At 44.6% G+C, this 14,732-nt stretch overlaps 1 protein-coding gene across 14 annotated transcripts in view; it reads left to right on the top strand.

Annotated features, from left to right (window-relative positions):
- SPECC1L (sperm antigen with calponin homology and coiled-coil domains 1 like) overlaps positions 1–14,732 on the top strand; it is a 148,139-nt gene that overhangs the window by 120,953 nt on the left and 12,454 nt on the right. The window contains exon 15 of one of the 14 annotated variants that reach the window (XM_030815924.1): positions 166–424. The exons of the other annotated variants lie outside the window; for them this stretch is intronic. Within the exon in view, the coding sequence (XP_030671784.1) occupies positions 166–183 (18 nt within the window). The 3' untranslated portion in view covers positions 184–424. Of the gene's footprint in view, positions 1–165; positions 425–14,732 lie in introns of those variants that run through there. 14 annotated transcript variants of the gene reach the window in all.

Genomic DNA, 14,732 nt, shown 5'->3' with positions numbered 1-14,732 from the left:
TTCCCAGAGTTAAAAAATAAAAAAAAGGTGCTGGCAGTAGATAAGAGTTTTGATCTGAATCAAATCTAGGTTGAAAGTCTAAATCTTTTCATTTTACATTGTCACTTGCATGGAAACTAAGTATACAGAAAGATCTTATTGTTTGTAAATATCACTGTGTTCCAGGGGTTAAAAATACTCTAACAAAGGGGAACAAGAATGGCCAGCCTTGCCGTCCCACCCATTCTTTATGTGGACTGTGTCTACTCATAAGTTCTCCACAGTGAAGCAATAAAAACTCCTGGAGTCTAATCATTTTCTGTCCTGATGACAAGATATCTTCATCCCGAAGGCTCAACGGTTGGCCAAGAGCTTCACATTTCTTGGAGCCACCAGGGAATAGAAACAGCTTGTATCTCAGGGCTCTTCTTGGGCCTGTGGTTTTTTGTTTTGTTTTGTTTTCTTTTCTTTTTTGAGTCAGAGTCTCACTCTGTCACCCAGACCGAAGTGGAGCGATCTCGGCTTACTGCAACTTCTGCCTCCTGGGTTCAAGCGATTCTCCTGCCTCAGCCTCCTGAGTAGCTGGGATTACAGGCGCATGCCAGCAAACCCAGCTAATTTTTTGTATTTTTAGTAGAGATGGGGTTTCACCCTATTAGCAAGGATGGTCTCTATCTCCTCACCTCGGGATCTGCCCGCCTTGGCCTCCCAAAGTGCTGGGATTACAGGTGTGAGCCACTGTGCCCGTCCGGGCCTGTGTTCTTTACTGCACACAGCAGAGGTTAATTGATGGCTTTTCTGTCCCAGTGAAGTGAAAGAACTCTTTCCTGTTTTCAGCGCATTCCTTTTAATGTCAAACATAGCAGCTGGGAAACAAAGTTTTCCCAGAATCACAGTGTACTTACTGCATTCTGTTTAAACATGATCTTGATAGCTACTATTAACATCTATTTCCAGAAATTTCAGGGCTGTAATTTTAAAAATCAGTTGCTTAGTGCCATTACCATAAATGAGTTTGATCAGTGTATTTTGTGTGTGGTAGGATGAGACTACTCAGTCAAGGCTTTTCTCCCCTGGATGACACAAATTAGATCTTCCTAAACGGGAAGGAGTGGAGGCCTTGCATATAGCACCAGTCCTTAAATCCTCATTTCACTCCCCTCACTGTGAGCATTTTTCAGAGCTGCATTCAGGACCAGTACATTTGGATTTGGAAGGATAATTAGGAATGGTGCCCTGGCGGAGGCATGGTCTGTTGGCAGCAACAGCAGTAGCTTGGATGTACCTGTTGTTAACTTCACCAACTAGATGGGCTACTGGAGGTGGTGGAGGTGGGCAGGCCTGAACAGTTTGAATGGAACTCTACAGGGTTGTCTTCCCTTTAGCTCAAGGTTTTGTTCCTTTTTCTTGCATTCTTTTTCCATTTAACTCCCACTAATGACATGGAGAAAACCTGCCGAATGTAGTAAAATGGTTTGTTTGCCAATGCTCTTGTTTAGCTTTAAGATAATTGTCTCAGGATGCATTTCCTTAGATAAAATGTGAAATACTTCATGTGAATCAGCACCCACATTCCATTCTCAGAAGTTAGAGGAAGTCAGACTTGAGACAGCCCCTAGAAATCACAAACCCAGGGCTTCCATTTCATATCTGCAAATCAGAAAGGTGCCATGCTTGCCTAAGACCATACAATTGGCTCTCCAAGCTCCCAGCCCCAGGCTCTTTCCACTGAGCTATCCAGCCTCCACGGCAGTGTCCCAGACTCTTCAGTAAGTTTCCAGTAAGCAGGATTTTTATTATGAGTAATGCTGAGAAACAGAAATCAGATAAGTAACATTTTCAAGAGCTGCCTAATTATTTTGCTAAAAGCAGAATCATTAAATTCTCTGGGTCAAATAATCTTTATATATCATCTCAAATAACAGGCACAAATCTCGACTTCGTTGCATCATGAGAAATCATTGTTTTCTTTTGCTTCATCCACTTTGGATGGGATGACAACATAAGGATGTGGCCTCCACAGACAAGTTGGAGTTCAACAGGTTGATTTCATTAGATACATGATTGCTCTGGATTTTCACAAATGAGTTTAGCCTGAGGTCATTCTGGCAATTTATGGCGACCTCTCCATTTGAGAAGCAGGTTATTTGTAAAGATGCCCTGTTGCTGCCTCATGATAAATGATTATGGGAAGGGTAATTAGCCATTAGACAACGTAGGGCGGGAGAGAGAGAAACTAGTTTCCTTTCTGAATGCGCTCTTTAGATTCAATAGAAAAGAGGCTGGTTATCTATAAACACCACCCAAAACTTAATGGCTTAACATAATGACGTCTATTTATATCCTGGGTTTACAATTTGGGTGGGGCTTAGTGGGGATATCTCATCTCATCTCCGCTCTACTCAGCTCAGTGCCACTGGAGAGGTGGAACTAGCTGATGGCTTCCTCCCTCACAGGTCTGGTGGCTGTTGGCGGAGACTTTCACTAGACCTGTGGCTAGAGCACTTCTATGTAGCCTCTCCAATATTTGGTCTGCGCTTCCTCAAAATGTGGTGGCCACATTCCAAGGACAGTTGTCAAGAGAGAGAGACAGGCATAAGCCACCCCACGTTTGATGACACAGTCTTGGAAGCCACGCAGTATCTCTTCTACCATACTGTTTGTCAAGGCAGTTACAAGGGGAAGGGAAATAGGTGCCACCTTTTGATGGGGCATAGCAGGCTTCTGAAGAGGATGTGGGACCAGGAATACTGCTGTGGTCATTTTTGGAAAATCCAATCTGCCACAGAGACTGTTACCTCTTACTTAAGTAATTAGAGAAGCTAATAATGTGACACTGACCTGACAGAACCTTATGATGCTTTTTTAATGTTGTCTCACAAATGAGAGGGAATTTGGGTAGATGAGGCAATATGAGGGTGAGAGTAAGTGGTGGTGTAGGGAAGAATGCTACATGATGTAAGCCAGGTGTGTTTGCAACTGCAGGACTTTCTAGTGATTCACCTAAGATTTAGCTTATACCCTGGAACACACAAGATGACTTTCTGCCAGTTAGCGTCCACCCAGGATATCTTCCATCAGACATCGGCTTTTCACCAGGGTCCCTTGGACTGTGCCTGGACTGTATCCAGTTCTGCCATGGTTTATACCTGTACTACATTCAGTTAAAAAGCTCTAAAACAGAGAGAGCCTGTGTGGTACCTAAATGTGTTTGTGGCCCTGGGCTTCCTTTTTTTTAATAGCTGCATGAGGTATAGTTGACATATAATAAATTGTGTATAAAGTTTACAATTTGATAACTTTTGACATACATATACATATATGTCACATATATACACTTGTGAAAGCTATCACCACATGATAGACACACCATCACCATGAACATTTCCTCATGCCCCTTTGTACTCCCATCATCCTGCTTCTCCCCCACATCTCCCATCCCCACCCAGCCACTGATCTGCTGTTGCTGTATATTGTTTGTATTTGTTATAGTTTTATATAAATAGACTCATAGTGTGTACAATTTTAGGGGAGTTCTGGCTCCTTTCACTTAGCACATTGAGATTCATTCGTGTCATTGTGTGTAACCGTAGCTCATTTCCTTTTTTTCCCTGAGCGTTAGTCCATTTTTTGGGTTTACCACAATTATTAAGCCATTCAGCTGCTGACGGACATTTGGGTTGTTTCCAGTTATTGCTTATTGTAAGTAAAATTCCTATGAACATTCACATGCAGGTGTTCGTATGGTGTCTTAGTCAGTTTGGACTACTGTAACAAAGTACCATAGCCTGGGTGGCTTATAAACAACGGAAATTTATTTCTCACAGGCCTAGAGGCTGGAAGTCTGAGATCAGGATGCCAACATGGTGGGAGTCTTGTGAGGGCATCTTCCAGGTTGCAGACTGCCATCTTGTGTCTTCACATGGTAGAGATAAAGAGAATGAGAGAGCTGTCTGGGGTCCCTTTTAAAAGCACACTAATCCCATTCATGGAGACTCCACCCTCATGACCATATTACTTCCCAAAGAACCCCACCTCCCTGTATTATCACATTGGGGATTAGGATTTCAACGTAAGAATTTGGGGAAACAGGAATATTCAGTCCATTGCATATGCATAAGGACATCTGAAAAGTGGACTAGCTGCTGGATCATGTGGTAGGTATAGGTTGAACATTTTCAGAAGCTGCTCAACTGTCTTCCAGACTGGCTCTACCCTGTCACTTTACCGCCAGCAGTGAAGGAGAATTCTAGTCCTTCAAATCCTTGCCAAAACCATGTATGTGGTCAGCCTCTAGACATTCAGAAGATGTGTAGTGCTGTTTCATGGTTTTAATTTTGCAGTTGCCTAATAACTAATGGTGTTGAGCATCTTTCCACATGCTTATTTGCCACCATATATCTTCTTTGCTTTTTTTTGTTTTGAGGGATTTTTTGAGACAGGGTCTCACTCTTGTCACCCAGGCCAGAGTGCAGTGGTGCAATCATAGCTCACTGCAGCCTTGAACTCCTGGGCTCAATCAACCCTCCCACCTCAGCCTCCAAAGTAGCTGAGACTACAGGCATACACAACCACACCTGGCTAACTTTTGTTTTTTTGTAGATAGGGTTTCGTCATGTTGCCTGGGCTCGAGTGATCTGCCTGCCTCAGCCTCCCAAAGTACTAGGATTATAGGCGTGAGCCACAGCGCCTGGCCAGAAATTCTTAATTTTAATGACATGCAATTTATACATTTTTTCTTTTATGAAGCATACATGTTTTTGTGTTGTAAATAAAAAATGTTTGCATAACCCAAGATCACAATGATTTTCTCCTGAAAGTATAATTTTTATATATTTGAGTCTCTACTCCATTTTGAATTCATTTCCCAGTACGATGTGAGGTATGGATTGAGGTGAACTTTTTGGCCTGTGGACTTAAGTTGGGAAGGTTGCATGTAATAGAGTGAAGGATTTAAGAGCACCTTGAAAACAACCTGGTCACACTGACACATACAAGATGCCCCATAATACCAGAGAGGGACTGAGGGGAAAGGAAGAGGACATGTCTTCTCCAAGGAAGGGATATTTCATCAGGGTCAATGACAGCTGCTCCAGAAAAGACAGAGGAAGAAGAGCAGATTTGTTTAAGAGACATTTTCATGGATTGCAAAGGAAAGGATTTGGGGATCCACACTTTTTATCTCAGTACTTTTCAGAGAAAATAATTTTTTTTTTCTTTTTTTGAGACAGAGTCTTGCTCTGTCTCCCAGGCTGGAGTGCAGTGGCGTGATATCAGCTCACTGGAACCTCTGCCTCCCAGGTTCAGGCAATTCTCGTGCCTCAGCCTCCCAAGAAGCTGGGATCAACAGGCATGCACCACCACGCCTGGCTAATTTTTTTTGTATTTTTAGTAGAGACAGGGTTTCACCATGTTGGCCAGGCTGTTCTCGAACTCCTGGCCTCAAGCAGTCTGTCCCCCTTGGCCTCTCAAAATGCTGGGATTACAGGTGTGAGCCACCATGCCTGGCCCAGAGAAAATACAGATTAAAAAAAGGCTTTGATCTTCTTGGGCTAGATGTTAGACCTCAAGTTATCAAGTAAGGCAAGATTCTGCTCTTGGCCTTGGGTGTCAAGTGACAGAGCGATTCTTTGGGTTTATACCTCCTGTAGGGAACTGTCAGTGGATGCATCTTTGCAATGCTAGCTCTCTCCTTTAGGCATCTAAACTTATGGAAATTTTTCTTTTAATGCTCTAAACCAGTCATGAAATACATATTTGACACTTGCTGTGCGCAACCAGAGAGGTAGTTAAATACAAGGAGGAACAGAATGCAGTCTAGAGCATGACATTTGCCCTCAAAGAACTTTCTGGGGTTTTTTTTGTTGTTTTTTGTTTTTGAGACAGAGTCTCACTCTGTCACCCAGGCTGGAGTGCATTGGCTCACTGCAACCTCTGCTTCCCGGGTTCAAGTGATTCTCCTGCCTCAGCCTCCTGAGTAGCTGGGATTACAGGCGTCCGCCACCACGCCCAGCTAATTTTTGTATTTTTAGTAGAGACGGAGTTTCACAATGTTGATCAGGCTGGTCTCGAACTCCTGACCTCAGGTAATCCACCCATCTCGGCCTCCCAAAGTGCTGGAATTACAGGTGTGCCACCACCCCCACCCTCAAAGAACTTTCAAGATTATTTCTGAAACATATTATTGTTTCCAGGCCTTTTAAAATTATGCCTTTTCCAGGGAATAATTTAACCTTTTCAACATTCCAGTTTGTGATTAAAAACACTCATTTACTGTACTGCGTATAAATTGAGTTTTACGTGGCATCTGTACTTCTGCTGCCATTGTGTCCCTCCATAGGGTCCTCAACGCTCTTTATCTGGCTGTACCCTGCTGTGTTTTAATACCAAGGAAACAGCAAGAAAAGCTGGTAACCAACTCGTATGTAAAATAAAACCCAAAAAAATAAGCATGGGGTCAGGAGCGAAGTGCCACGCAGGGCGCTCTGCTTGAACACCAGCTCTTCTCTGGGGTCCTGGTGACGGCGCTGTCAGTCACTTTCTTCCAGTGGTGGTATCTTGTTATATTTGGTCCAAAGTAAAGTGTTTTATGGTTCCCTTCATCATTTATTGCACTAAAGGAAAAGTAAGTAAACCTTTGAGCACTGAGTTGAGGGCTCTGGAGAGAAGTACAGGAAGGTGGTGCCACAGGTGTGGACCTTTTTTAGTTGTTTTGCCATTTTCCCTCTGCCAAAACAGTATCTAGTAGGTGTAGAAACTAATACACTGATAGATTGAAAAGAATGCTTCAGTTCCTGCTGTAAGCAATAAAATAAGTTCATCGTAAGGTGAGCACACTATATTGAGCATCTCTTTCCTGATATCATTTCCTTCCTAAGCTCCTGCAAGACCATGGTGCATTTCACATCCAGGCTGCTGTACTCAGATGGCCTGGATGTCCCAGGTCAGACTAAATGCACTGCCTGTGATTTCAGAAATAGGAAGTGTTGTGCCAGGGAAGACCAGTTGTCCTTCTAGGCTCCCGTTCTGTCTCAGCCGGTGTCAGGTGCTTGGAGGGTGAGGTTCGGTGGGTGATCTTCCTCTGAAATACCAGTACCAAGAGAATAATGATGCATTCAGAAAGTGCATAAGGTTTCACCATTGATGCAGTGGTCTAATCTTTTTGCTCTGTATTAAATTAATAAAATCCTATAGTCTCAGTTTGGTAGCTTATCCTTTTTTATATGTTATATTTTTCAAATATTAGTATTTGAATGAGTCCAGATACATACTTTGCCCATCCTGTCTGCTTCATATTTTTTTAGCAGACCTCAGTTTTAGAAGTGAAGCATGTTTTTTTCTTTCTCTTTAAATTCTCTGGACTTTGTTTCTGGATGCAGTTTTCTTACACCAGTATGTTATTCAGCAAACCTTTGTTTGCCTGAAGAGTGTGCCAGGTTTACTGTTCAGCACTTGATCAAGATTAAGCTCACCCCTGAGGAGCCTAAGAGAGAGAAGCAGAGTCATATAAGTGCAGTACATTGCAGTCCACACCCTGGAGACCCTGTGACAGAATTTTCTGTGGCTGCTCGCAGAGACATCAGATCTTCATCTTTGGCCACATGGCAGGATCTCCTGAAATTTGGGGGTACTGGCTAGAGAAAGGGACTCAGGAACCAGCATAGCTGTCTTCTGGTGTTCAGAGGCCTCTCCTGGGGCCAAGGGAACAATCTTGTGTTTCACACTTTTGTGTTGTAGAAAGTGGAATCAACACCATCTCAGGGGCAAAGAGCAGGGATCGGGGGAGAAGAGGACAGGATGTGTTGAGCTTCAGCTGGAGGGCCTTACAGATGTCATTTTGTTAAATCTTCATCATTCATTATTTTTTCCATTGTGCATACGAGAAGAGTGAGACTCATACAAGTTAAAAAACGATGTGCCCACAGTCCTACAGGCAGTACAAAGTGCCACCAACAATCAAAGCACAGATCCATGGGACTCTGAAACCTAGGATACTTTGGCCACACCACTCTGCTTTTCCAGTGATCTACAGAGACATGGCTTTCAAATCAGTATAAAGAATTTCCGAGGACTTAAAATGGAGGAGGAGTCAGACTTGAAGCTTCTTCTGTAACCACAAGGTTCTAGCATAAACTAAAGAGGCCTTTCTCAGAGAAGGCTTCTGAACAGGGTTTCTGTGTAAGTCATGGCTGGTGACACCACTCAGATTCCACCACATTCATCTCTCTGAGCCTGAAGACACAATTGGTGACATTTGTCCTGAGGGTAAATTAAAGAAGGCCCCCCTGGATGTTTTGGAAGGCCTAATTTTTTTCTCCTCAAACACTCCAGTTCCCCTAAAGAGGCCAGGAAAGCTTTTGGGGGTTAGGATGAGGACACGACTCTGCACCGTTACCTCCCTTTCTCCCTCACCCAGTCCCTTCCTCAGAGCACGCACCAGGGCAGATCTTGCTTGAGGATTTCTGCGAGGGTCTTTTTCAGTTGAGATTGCATTTTAGTGAGTAATATCCCCTGCCAAAGCTAAACTAAATCTGTGGGAAAAGACAGTATTCATCCCTAAGCTGCTAATAAAACGTTCACAACATGCTCAGAGTTCATCAGTTAGCTGTGACCCAGCCAGTGGCTCTTGCCTGATACCCATCTCTGCCTGGTGGCAGTTTCCTGAGTTATCAGAAAGCAGACATCATGATTCCTGTGTGCTTCTCCATGAAACGTCTCCCTCTGGAGGGGTTTATGGGGACATTAATCCTATCTTTTAGGGTGACATTGGCTGACCAAATATTTTATTCTGAACTGTCCCCTCAAAATAGGTTCATTTGACTAAAAAAAGTTAAAGCACCGGGCACGGTGGCTCACACCTGTAATCCCAGCACTTTGGGAGGCCAAGGCGGGTGGATCACGAGGTCAGGAGATCGAGACCATCCTGGCTAACACGGTGAAACTCTGTCTTTACTAAAAATACAAAAAATTAGCTGGGCGTGGTGGCAGGCGCTTGTAGTCCCAGCTACTCAGGAGGCTGAGGCAGGAGAATGGTGTGAACCCGGGAGGTGGAGCTTGCAGTGAGCTGAGATCACGCCACTGCACTCCAGCCTGGGCGACAGAGCGAGACTCCATTTCAAAAAAAAAAAAAAAGTTAAAGCATATTAAATCCAAAACATACTATAGATTTTGTTTTTGTGAAGCTTCAATATAGTTGAAGCTATATCTGAGAAGTGTGCTTGCTACTTTGAGCATATGGGGCAACGTAGTTGTGGTTAAATATGGCTGCTTCTCTCACAGAATCAGGGATGGCTTCCCTTTCTTGGGAATAGCCATTTACAGAGGATGACATATATCAGGTTCCTTTTGCCATACCAGAGGTACTCAGTTTCAGGCTGACTGATACCCTGCCTCCTACCCTTAGCTACCTGTTTATTTTTAAGAAATATATCTATTTTTACATTTTTAAAGCAGAGCTGTAATAAATTCTCATAGAATCCATGCTCATGCATCATCTGAATTTTAATGTAACTTCTCAGTAAACGCTCCAGGATAATTTAGTTGCTTATGAGATCCACCTAGTGTATAGAGTTACTGGGCATAAACTGTACTTCAGAACATCTGACAGCCTCTTTTATTTGAGTAAAACATATGTAACAAAAATTTACCATTTGCTCATTTTTAAACATACAATTCAATAGCATTAAGTGCATTTGCAGTGTGTATTCATCACCACTACCTAGTTCCAAAACTAGATCACCCCAAGTGGAAACCACCTACCCATTCATCAGTCAGCTCCTTCTCCTCCCCAGCACTTGGCAACCACTCGCCTACTTTCTATCTCTGGATTTGACTATGGATATTTCATATAAATAGAATCATACAATATGTAGCCTTTTGTGTCTAACTGTCACTTAGCATAATGTTTCAATACTTAGTCATGTTGTAGCATATATTCGTACTTTGTTCCTTTTCATGGCCAAAAAATACTCCATTGTATGGATAGACCATATTTTGTTTATTCATTTGTCAATTCGTGGGCATTTGGGTTGTTTTCACCTTTTGGCTTTTGTGAATAGTGCTGCTGGGAACGTTCCTGTACAGGTATTTGTTTGAACGTCTGCTTTCGGTTCTTTGAAGTATAGACGAGGAATGGGATTGCTGGGCTGTAAACTCTGTGTTTAACTTACTGAGGAACTGCCAAACTCTTCCTCAGCAGCGGCATCATTTGCCGTTCCCACCAGCAGTGTCTAAGGATTCCAGTATCTGCATCCTCACCATGTTTTTCTTTTCTTTTAAATAATAGCCATCCTAATGGGTGTGAAGTGTCATCTTATTGTGGTTTTGATTTGCATTTCCTTAGTGACGAACCGTGTTGAGCCTTCTCATGTGCTCGTTGGCTATTTGTATATCTTCTTTGGGGAACTGTTCTATTTACATCCTTTGCTCATTTTTATGTTTGGGCGACTGGGTTGTCTTTCTGTTGTTGATCGAGTTCATGTTTGTTTGTTCTTAATGGAAATTTTCAAATATGCACTAAAGTCATGAGAATAGTAAAACAACCCTCCTGTACATACCCCTAGTGACAAGATATCAGCACAGGGCGCTGTCCCCACGCCCACCTGGAGGATTCGGAAGCAAACACCAGCCACTTAATGTCACCACACACTTAGAGCTCACTCCTCCCATTGTGTCATAATCAGTTTGCTTGAATTAAGATCCAAATAGGGTTCTCACATTGCGTTTGGATAGTATGTCTCTTTTAGGTCTCTTTCAGTTCGTAAATCTTCTTTTTTTCTTTCAGTTTCTTTTTGAAGGAATGGGATTGATTGTGCATCCTACAGAGTGACCCACAGTTCAGATTCTGTTGGTTCCTTCCCCATCCTGTTGTCCGTGGTGTAAACTGGTAGGCAGAGCTGGAGGACGGATCTGATTCCAGTTCATGTTTTTGGCAGAAACATCTCAGCTGTGGAGTTCTGTCCATTCGCAGCAGGAGTGGCTGCCTCTTTCTGTGATGTCACTGCCTCTGATAACGAGGTCAGTCATTCTGGGTAATTCTGTCACTCCTTCTTCATTAGGCTTCCTCTTTACAGAGAAACCCCTTTGTCAGCTGTTCAGCTGCTTTGACTATGGTTTGGTCAGGAAAGTTCTATCAGGTGCCTGTTCCTCTCCCTTGATTTTCCAGCACTCAGGTTCACGAGTGGTTTCCAAGCCAGGCTGGTTGTGCCTTTGTAGGTATCACCCTAAACTCACCAATGTCACATTTTAGATGTACCACCCCATTGTACTTAACACCTAACTTCAGTTTTTCAAATGGTGAGCCTTCCTGTTGGCTGTGGATTCAGATCACCTGGGGACCTTTAAAGAAAATTATGCCCTGACTCGCTCACACCACGTGAATGAACGTCTCTGGGGTGGGGCGAGCATAGGAAAACCCGAAAAATCTTTGCACTGATTCTAGTGCACAGTGAGGATTGAGGGTCCGTATTAGATCAAGAGCAAAGATATGCAGGGCCTATCTCCAGAGGCTGCCGGCTCCACCTCGGCCGCCTGCCCTGCCTCCTTCTTGCTCCCTCTTTACCATGTAAGTACCAACACCTGAGCTCCATGATGAGCCGGGCAAGACTCTCCCTGAAAATGTACTGCTTCCCTTTACTTCCCCTTCCCTTCTCTCTCCTCCCCTGACCTGGAGCAGAGATTGGCCCTGCTTCAGGGAGGAGACAAGCACTGTAGTCCCCAGGGCAGCACCCTTAGATCAGCAGCTAGAGGGCCTGGCTAGGTTACCCCACAGGCACCACTGGCCCCAGGCAGGTGCCCATTCATCACTCCCAGGGCATTCTGTGTTTAACAGCCACTACCCAGAGATATCAATCAACAGTCTCGATGGTTTTTTTACTCTCTTTCAGACATTATATCTTCTCCCACCATACTACACAGAAAAGGAACCTCACTCACCTCACTCAGGCTCCCAAACTCTGCCCCACAGTATAGGGGGGCGTCATGAGCCAGGGTTTTGTTAGTAACTCACTCTTACCTCATGAGGCTGGGCTGTGATACCCAGCAGGTTTCATTCTGAGTGCACTGGGTTGCAGCTCAACAGTGTGGTGTCCTTGTGAAGATGGAGGACCAGTGAGGACCACCTCTGCCTGAGTGTGGACCTGGGGACAGCGCTCTGCAGGGCCCAGACAGGCATGAGGAAGTGGATGCTTGCATGTGTCAGCAGAGAGATGAATCAGAGCCCTTGGCTTCTTGCCCTCTGTCCATAAAAGTGGCATTTCCTTAAATAGACCAGAACCTTAATAGCTATTTAAAGAGCATGTGGTATTTGGGAGTATATTTTATGGCCCTTAATTAAACTTCAAACAAATTAAAACATTTAAGATCTTTTATGACATATTTTTAATCTTTTTTGTGGAGATTTGTATAATCTCTTGGCTTTCACATCCCACCCTAAGGCCACAGACAGAAGGCAGGGTTAGATCTACAGTTGGGGTTTCCATCCTTGGTCAAGAAGCAGTGAGTGGAAACCACCCAGCCAGTCCCTTGGAGGGGCGAGGCTGTCAGGAGTCTTTATCAGGGTAGAAAGGACAGCAAATGGCACTGTGAAACAGGCCCTGTCTGTCCCCTGTCACATCTCTTAGTCGACATTTCCTGGATGAAGGACATGTGCCCTTAGGAGAAAATGGGGCAGAGCTTCTGAGTCTGTGCAGAGGCCATTTTGAAAGTTTGTTCTGGCACGTCATCTCTCTTGTTTTGTCGACCCTAATCCAAACATGGAATTATCTCGTAGAGTAGAAAAGCTCTAAATTGACCTGAAAAAAACTAAATGCAAAATCTGAACTCATCAGTAAGAAACTTGCATTATAATTAGTAATATGTTTTCTGTGTCTCTATTATTTTTAAAAAAAGTTAATTTTTTTCTTCTTAGATTGGCACCATTGCTTGTGAATAGTGAACAATAGAAATTCCTTCTGTTAGTGTGCATTTTCCCCTCAAATAAGTGTGAGTTTTGGCTTTAAGAATAGTGTGCTTTAAAGGGTTCTGCTGGCCTCCTTCAGAAGCTGTCTCTGTAGGAATCAGGACATGAGTGCAGAGTGGAAGGCCCTTGGCTCTCCAGCCCCTCCGCTCCTCAGCAGAGCGTAAATGGCCTTCCCTCAGAGGGAAACCCCTGGAAGATAAGGACTTTCCTTACGCACTGAAAACGCCACTTTCACTAAATAGAAATGTTATTTCTAGGCAAGCTCTGTGAAATAAACTCATAAGAAGGGATATCTGTGAAAGTTGTAACGCTATTATAGCTCATCTAATTTCATGCTCTTCTGGCTTCTGAAAATTTCATTTGCAAGGCACTCGGCCAGAGTCCCAGCTACTTGAGCAGCTGAGGCAAGAGGAACCCTTCAGCCCAGGAGTTCAAGCCCAGCTTGGGCAACATAGTGAGAGACTCCCACCCTTTTTTAAAAGCACACAAACCTGATTTGTGGTTGCTCTTCCCTTTATTCGCCATTGCTCCTAATGCTTCATGGCAACTCATATGTTTCTAACTGCAGGATATTGGAAGTCCTTGTGGCCTCTCCACATCACTGCTGCATTGACCACTCTGTCCTGTTTTAAACACACTCTTCCTTTGCCTTCTGGTTTCTTTCCCCCAACCCCTGGGCCTTCCCTGTGTTCCATTAAAGGCTGTTCTCAGCATGGCCATTACTTGTTGGAGTTCTGAGGGGCTGGATCCGAGGCCTCCTTCTTGCTTATGGCCCACTGTGACCATCCCTAGGGGATCCCACACGGGACTCCGATGACGCTGCACTTTCTGTCTCTCTGCAGTGCTCTCCTGACTCATGTGTCAGCACCACCAAGCACTTTTGGGTGTCTCCAAGGTATCTTGAACTTAAGGTGACAAAAACACACCCCTCGTCTGCTCAGCGCCCACCTTCCTCCAGGGAGCTCTGCCTCTGTGAAGGCCACCACCAGCGTCTGGTTCTGCCCACAGAAGCCAAAGCCCATCCCGAGCACTGCATGCGCTCTCCCTCCTCATAGCCAGTCTGTTGCCAAGTCTAGTCTGCTTTAGCTGCCAAGTATCCCCGGAGCCCTCCATCTCCCACCCACCACTCCAGCCCAACCTGATACAGACCTCTGCAGCCACTGACCAGCCAGCCTCTGACTGCCCTCCCCCTGCTCCTGGCTGTTCTTCTGATCCCAGTCCAGCCACACTTCCCTTTAAACCTCCTTGAGCCCTGGCCCATGTCAAGTCCACGTGTCAGCCCTGTCCAGCAAGATGCCCACCCATGAAACCCCAAGTGAGGACTCGCTGAGTGTGCAAATGAATCCTCAAAAAGAGCAGCCCATCCCCAGGCCCTCTGCCCTTTCCCGCAGGCTGTCCCTAGATGTGCGGCCATGGCCGCGTCCACCTGTGGATTCCATGCTGGGGCCACAGATTTTAGGGTGTCGCTGTGTCTCCTGCTCTCCAACATGGAGGTTCCCCATTACCGTTAGTGGAAGAACACAACTCCAGGCCCTTCATTTTTCTGTTTGTATGCCAATCCCGATAAGATCTTTGCAGGCCTGCAGAAAACAAATCCACACACTGGCAGCCACGGCCCTCCTGCCGGGGTGGGAAAGCTCTGCCTTGTGGCATCCAAATGGCTTTGAAACAAGTGATTGTAGAGCATGCTTCCTACCCTTGTGTTTTGAGTGAGAACTTCCAGCAGTTGGGATTTCGAGCTAGTTTGTTATCTGAGTTCCTCATCCAAACCCCCTTAGAGAGAAGGGGAGAAGGA

The sequence above is a fragment of the Nomascus leucogenys genome, chromosome 7b (assembly GCF_006542625.1).
Source record: "Nomascus leucogenys isolate Asia chromosome 7b, Asia_NLE_v1, whole genome shotgun sequence".
Lineage (NCBI taxonomy): Eukaryota > Metazoa > Chordata > Mammalia > Primates > Hylobatidae > Nomascus > Nomascus leucogenys.
The sequence above is the reverse complement of the archived record's forward strand: the minus strand, read 5'-3'. Positions and strand labels throughout refer to the sequence as shown.